Source organism: Pteronotus mesoamericanus, unplaced genomic scaffold (genome assembly GCF_021234165.1).
Source record: "Pteronotus mesoamericanus isolate MK-2021 breed Mesoamerican mustached bat unplaced genomic scaffold, CSHL_Meso_final contig_2, whole genome shotgun sequence".
Classification (NCBI taxonomy): domain Eukaryota; kingdom Metazoa; phylum Chordata; class Mammalia; order Chiroptera; family Mormoopidae; genus Pteronotus; species Pteronotus mesoamericanus.
Genome location: NW_026555084.1, coordinates 22,031,706 through 22,039,209, shown reverse-complemented (window position 1 = coordinate 22,039,209; position 7,504 = coordinate 22,031,706). Strand labels below are relative to the sequence as shown.

At 40.2% G+C, this 7,504-nt stretch overlaps 1 protein-coding gene across 1 annotated transcript; it reads left to right on the top strand.

The window, feature by feature from the left end:
- The first annotated feature begins 703 nt into the window (after nt 1–703).
- LOC129066615 (protocadherin beta-4) lies at nt 704–3,263 on the top strand. The gene has a single exon (XM_054568317.1). It carries the CDS (start codon nt 876–878, stop codon nt 3,261–3,263), a length of 2,388 nt encoding a protein of 795 aa, XP_054424292.1. The 5' UTR covers nt 704–875.
- Nucleotides 3,264–7,504: the final 4,241 nt, after the last annotated feature.

Here is a 7,504-nt window from a genome sequence, read left to right as displayed (position 1 = left end):
TAAGGCCTTTATCTTAACAAAATTCTATGACTTTTATTCACTTGATTTTTGTCTTGATATTATCCTGATAATAGCCAAGTAGAATAATCATGTCCTATCACCCTCTGGGCTTCAGTTTCCTTATCTGTAAAACTTGCTTTAATTTCCTCTCTGGTTCTAAGAATCTGATTCTAATACTACTTGACTTCCTTCTAAATTTAATGTGAGTTCAAACTGTTAAGGGCGTAACAAAGCAAGATGCCTCTTCTCTCTGCTGTATTACTATTTGCACACCAGTGCAGGATAGAACCTTTCCTTTGAAAAAGAGCCTCAAGACCATGTGGTACAGAAGACCTTAACAATGCTTTGCATCATCATAAATTCCTCACATACCTGAAAACACACAGACATAACTGCTGTAAACTAGTTAGATTATGCAAAGGGGAAATGGAGTTCTTTGAAGTTCCTCTGTTAGGCTGTGGGGTGACCGAGGTACACTCTTGCTTTGTGCTCACAATTATTCCAGCTCATGCAATGTAATGAAATAATCTTATAAATTTTGCAATTTAATAGTATAACAACTTTGTAAAAGTTCTATACACTTTAAAAATGGGTTACTTTTGGACACTTCCAAAATGTGCTTTGGCTTGAGAATGTTTTCTCAGTCAAGACGCAGGGTGGCGCTGCAGGCTAAGATTGTGACTAAGCTCTAGAAAGCTCGCGTATTCCTTTGTTCCAATACGAAATCAAAAACCCAAGGAAGAAGCTTTGTCCGCGGTACTGGGTAAACAACGAGTTTGGGGAGCGCGATGTACTACACGGATTTAAGGTTCAAAGCAACTTCGTGAGGATTCCACCAAGCAAGAAATCAAAATTGTCAGCACCAGGGCTCCAACATGGAGACGCTAGAGAGAATTCAACCGAACAGGCAAGTGATAGCCTTTATTCTGGTGGTGTTCTTGTCTCAGGCTCGCCCTGAGCCTATTCGGTATTCTGTGCTGGAAGAAACAGACAGCGGCTCCTTTGTAGCACATCTGAGCAAGGACCTGGGCCTGGGAATTGGGGAACTGGCCTCCAGGTCGGCCCGGGTGGTGTCTGACGATGACAAGCAGCGCTTGCTGCTGGATCGTGAGACGGGAGATTTGCTTTTGAAGGAGAAACTAGACCGGGAAGAGCTATGTGGCCCCATTGAAACGTGTGTACTGCATTTCCAAGTGTTGCTGGAAATGCCAGTGCAATTTTTTGAAGGAGAATTATCAATTCAGGACATAAATGACCACTCCCCAGTATTCCCTACTAGGGAAATGCTCTTGAAAATACCGGAAAACAGCCAGCCAGGGACTATTTTTCCTTTGAAATTAGCTCAGGATTTGGATGTGGGCAGCAATGGTCTTCAAAAATACACTGTTAGCCCGAATTCACATTTTCATGTTCTTACTCGAAATCATAGTGAGGGTAAGAAATATCCAGATTTGGTGCAGGACAAAGCGCTGGATCGAGAGGAGCAGCCCGAGTTCAGCTTAACCCTGGTAGCGCTGGATGGCGGGTCTCCACCCAGGTCTGGCACCATCACCGTGAGAGTCCTGATCATGGACGTTAATGACAATGCTCCTGAGTTTGTGCACACCCCATATGAGGTGCAGGTCCTGGAAAACAGCCCCATAGACTCCCCAATCCTTACTGTCTTAGCTAGGGACATAGACGCTGGAAACTTCGGGAGAGTTTCCTATGGTTTGTTCCAAGCATCAGATGAAATTAAGCAAACCTTCTCACTAAATGAAGTCACAGGAGAAATCCGACTGACAAAGAAATTGGATTTTGAACAAATTAAGTCTTACCATCTGGAAATTGAGGCTACAGATGGAGGAGGCCTTTCTGGAAAAGGCAATGTAGTCATAGAGGTGGTGGATGTGAACGACAATGCCCCTGAACTGACCATATCTTCACTCACCAGCTCCATCCCAGAGAATGCTCCGGAGACTGTAGTCTCGATCTTCCGAATTCGAGATAGAGACTCTGGAGACAATGGAAAGATGGTTTGTTCTATTCCAGATACTCTACCATTCATTCTAAAACCGACTTTCAAGAATTTCTATACTTTGGTAACAGAGAGCCCACTGGACAGAGAGACCACAGCGGAGTACAACATCACCATCACCGTCACCGACATGGGGACCCCCAGGCTGAAAACCCAGCACAACATCACCGTGCTGGTCTCCGACGTCAACGACAACGCCCCCGCCTTCACCCAGACCGCCTACACCCTCTTCGTCCGCGAGAACAACAGCCCCGCCCTGCACATAGGCAGCGTCAGCGCCTCGGACAGAGACGCGGGCGCCAACGCCCAGGTCGCCTACTCGCTGCTGCCGCCCCGCGACCCCAGCCTGCCCCTGGCCTCGCTCGTGTCCATCAACGCGGACAACGGGCAGCTGTTCGCCCTGAGGGCGCTGGACTACGAGGCCCTGCAGGCGTTCGAGTTCGGCGTGGGCGCCACGGACCGCGGGTCGCCGGCGCTGAGCAGCCAGGCGCTGGTGCGCGTGCAGGTGCTGGACGCCAACGACAACGCGCCCTTCGTGCTGTACCCGCTGCAGAACGGCTCCGCGCCCTGCACCGAGCTGGTGCCCCGCGCGGCCGAGCCGGGCTACGTGGTGAGCAAGGTGGTGGCGGTGGACGGCGACTCGGGCCAGAACGCCTGGCTGTCGTACCAGCTGCTCAAGGCCACGGAGCCCGGGCTGTTCGGCGTGTGGGCGCACAACGGCGAGGTGCGCACGGCGCGGCCGCTGGGCGAGCGCGACGCGGCCCGGCACCGGCTGCTCGTGCTGGTCAAGGACAACGGCGAGCCGCCGCTGTCGGCCAGCGTCACGCTGCACGTGCTGCTGGTGGACGGCTTCTCGCAGCCCTTCCTGCCGCTGCCCGAGGCGGCGGCCGCCGCGGCGCGGGCCGACCCGCTCACCGTCTACCTGGTCGTGGCGCTGGCGTCGGTGTCGTCGCTCTTCCTGTTCTCGGTGCTGGCGTTCGTGGCGGTGCGGCTGTGCAGGAGGCGCAGGGCCGGCTTGGCGGGTGGCTGCTCGGTTCCCGAGGGCCATTTTCCGGGCCACTTGGTAGACGTCAGTGGCACGGGGACCCTGTCCCAGAGCTACCAGTATGAGGTGTGTATGACGGGAGACCCTGGGACTGGTGAGTTCAAATTCCTGAAGCCAATATTCCCTAACCTCTTGGTTCAGGACACTGAGAGAGAAAGTAAGGCAAACGCCAACTGCAGGAATAGCTTTGTATTCAATTAAGTATGGTATGGGTTAAGTGAGCCGCTTCTTACTTTTGGTAAGCCTAACTGCCGTTGCGATGCGTTTCTTTTAAGAAATCGTATTGTTCTCTAAATATGTATACCTATTCCAAACCAGTGCGTGTCCCTGATCATGTTAGATTTCTTTCTTTTATTAATGCTCATTGGACTTAGCTTTTCTACACTAAATATTGAGTATGTGTTTTCTCCATATTTGACCTTCTCTTGGTGATTAATCTTTCCATAACTATAAATTACTCAAGTAGTGTAAGAAGAAACTTTGTTTAAGCCAACTTAATTAGTTAATATCTTTTTAATGAAACATTTTAAAGCTTTTATGTAATGTTGCATTTCTATATATTTGTGGTTCTTGTCTTTATCAGATATTTCTATCTTTATGAGGCCAGAGTGTTTGAAATTTTATATGCTACTTGGGCCTTTCTTGCAGGCTATTCTACCAGGCTATGCCCCTGGAATAACCATGAGCATACAATTTAGCATACTTGCTCTTCCCAAGTTGTACATAAACACAACTTCCTTAAATTATTAATACACTGAAATTGTGACCTCCCATTGTGAACAGCATAATATGCTAGAGATTTTATTATTTATTGGATTGATACTTGCCTTACACATTGTACCTTCTCCATTAGCACTCACTGATATTACAATTTTTTGAATTACTCTTTTTGTAAATAATAAAGACAAAATCTTATATAATTTGGCATCACTTCCTCTAAATTAAACTCAGTCATTGCTTGGTAAAGTCCTTGAAAAATAATCTCAGTACCTTAAATAAATTTTAAATCCTTCCATAGGATTTATGATGTGGAGGGCATCATATACTTCCTTGACCTTCCTTTTGCCCTATGGATAGAAATTCAAGTGTAGTTTAATGTATGTTTCTCATGGTTTTCCTGCAGCTTCTCCCTGCCTTTTAAAATAATCAAATAATTTTTTTCTGAGTTTTGGTTATTCTGTTTAAGTGTGATTATCAAATGATATCAGATTTTCACTTTACTTTGCAGACATGGACAGCTTTTATCAACAGAATAATGATTTATTTTTTTATGTCAAAGTTATCTTCTGGTTTGTTCTTCAATGTAGCTTTCAGGTTTTTTGTGTAAATTTACTGTATCAATTATGCTGAACTTTCATTTGTAAGAAACTAGCATTATTTTGTCCTGCAGGACAATAAAAATAGAAATAGTAATTAATATAAGAAATGAACTTAACTGAATTGTTATTGTTTTATGTTGTGTTCAATAAGCTAAGTAAACTGATAATGTGACCACCAACTAAATTTATGTGAATATGACTATAAGACTACTTAGTTGAACTTTTGGCACAATATGAGCAATTAAAGAACTTACTTTATAATTTAAATATTTATTTTGACATCTCAGGTGTCATCCTTCTAGAACTTAATTACTTGCTCTTTTCCATGAATTACTTTTTTCCTAGGCATTATAATGTAATAGAAAGGAAAGTGATTTACTGTTTAAGTTATTCTTGAAACAGCTTTTCAGCCTTTATCCAATCTACTAATTGAAATGAGAAAGTGATAAAAATGAGAACAAAATTAAACACAAACAATATATAAGACATGGATGTGGTAGTCAACTTTCCTGACTTCTCCATTTATTATTAGCTATTTAAATGAAATAGTTTTTATGTATGATAACAAGAAATATGACTGACATTTTCACCAATATATTTCAACATTATGAGAATCTACTTTTTATGTTTATGCCAGGAAAGTTCAATTTGTATAATCAACCAACTGAGATTGGCCAAAGAAACAGCCAGAGCCCACCTTTGTGAATTGATGTAGTAAATATATGGATTACTCTGTGTATTACTTTATGAATTACTGTGTGTATTGATAAAGCATGGACCATTATTTACCTCCTAGGGATCATCACCAGATTGGTATAGATCAACATTTTGAAATTCAATTATTAGAATATAGTAGCAAATATTATTCAAATAACTTGCACAAAATACATATCTTATGAAAAACAAAACAATCCTCTTGTTGCAAAACAAGAATATAGAATGGAGACCAAATATCTTAAATAGAGGAATGTATAATGTTCAACAGCTGGAAAGCTCAGTATTGGGAATCATGTCAATTTTTCCCAATCAATAGATGTAATAAAATCCTAAACAAAATTTCAGCAGGTTTTTTGGTGAAATTTTACAAGCTACAACTAAAGTTTATGTGAAAATATCAAAGGATAATAATAACCAAAATAGTCTTAAAGAAAATGAATAAAACTAGAGAACTTACCCATCAGATAATAAACCTATTTTAAAGCCATAGTAATTAAGACAATATTGTACTCCAGGATAAACAAAGAGAAAAATGAAAAAAAAGTCTGAAATAGAGCTATGGTTACCTGATTTATTACAAAATTACACTTCAGAAACAATGAGGAATGGACCCTCTTTTCAATAGATGGTGCAAAGTCATTTGGATGTTTATATGAAAAAAATAATTTTGGCACTAAACTCATTCATATGAAAAAATCAACTTCAAAAGGACTATAGTGCTAATGTGAAAATTAAAGTAATTTTCAAAACAATACACAAATATTTTTATGACCCTGGATTATGCAAAGACTTAAAGAGAAAACAAACAGTCCTAACCATACCATTGAGAAATATTTACAGATTAAACTAAAATAAAGTTTAAGAAGTTTTGTTCATTAGAGATACTGTAAAAGAGTTAAAATCCAAGCCATAGAGTGGGAGAAGATATTTGCAATACATATTTCTGAAAAGTACTTCTATCCAGAATATATTAAGAACTTCTAAAGATGGATTGGGGAAATAAAAGCAAGTAAGTTAAATAGAGAAAAATAATCAAAAGATTTTCAAGCAGTTCACAAGAATGTATCCTAGTGGCCAATAAACAGGTGGAAATGTACTCAATTTAATTAATCATCAGAAATACTAAAGTAACAATATGATATCACCACGCACTGACTGTAATAGCTAATATTAAATGTTGACAATGATATGGAGCAACTGGAACTCTCATTCTTTGCTGGTTTTGGTAAAAACTGTTTTCAAAAACTGATTTTGCGATATCTGCTAAAGCTAAATATATGTGTACATCTTAATGCCCAGCAATCTAGCTCCTAAGAATATATTAAACATAAGTGCACACATAGACACCAAATGGCATGTACAAGAATGTTCATAGCAGCACTACTCAAAATATCCCCAAACTGGAAAACCTCAATCCCATAAACTGAAGAACAAATAAACAAATCATGGTATAGTCATAGAATAAAATTGTATAAAGTAATGAGAAAAAAATAAATCAGAACAATATGCAACACATAAATTTTACAAACAAAATGTTGAGTGAAAGGAGACAAACACAAAAGAGTAATTCTGTAACTCCATTTATATAAATATGCCAAAGAAAGACTAAAATATTCTATGGTAATAGAAGTTAGGAGAGTGCTTACTTTTAGGGGGGAGGGTAATGACCAGATTGCAACAGAAGGAGTTTTGTAGGTTTTGGTAACATTTTAGTTTTAATTTAGGTTCTGCTTATAAGTGTGTATTCACTTTGTGAAAAATCTTTGAATTATTCGCTTATGATTTGTACCCTTTTCTGATGTATGTTATTTTTAAACATAGTTAGTTAGAGCATCCTCTGGATATGCCAAGGTTTTGGGTTCATCTCGCATCAGGGCAGATACAAGAAGCAGCCAATGAATGCATGAATGGGTGGAGCAACAAAGCAGTCTCTCTTTCTCTCCCCCTTCCCCTTTCTCTATCTAAAATCAGTCAATTAAAACAGTAACTTTTGTAAAGTTGTAAGCCTTGTAAATATCCATTATCACTTATTTATTGAATATAATTAAACAGAAAACCCTCAAGAAAAAATTTCTTCATGTACTCAAAAGGTACTTTCACAAGGAATGCTAATGTATCATTTTAGTTTATTCTGAAAATTATTCTTTCACTTAAAGGTGACTCAGCAAATGTTTATTTAGAGCTCCCAATAACTAAGAACTGAAGATATGATCAGGAGCATTTCTGTGACTTAAAAAGATATTGATACACAACAGTTACAATTTGGAATGAAATGGCAAATACTCTTTGCAATAGTAAATAAGGACGCCTGGTGGCGCTGCAGGCTAGGCGTTTGAATGAAGAGCTCTGTGGGTACCCGGACGCCATTAAGCTGGGAATCAGAACTCTGAGTGCTTCCTAAAAGAA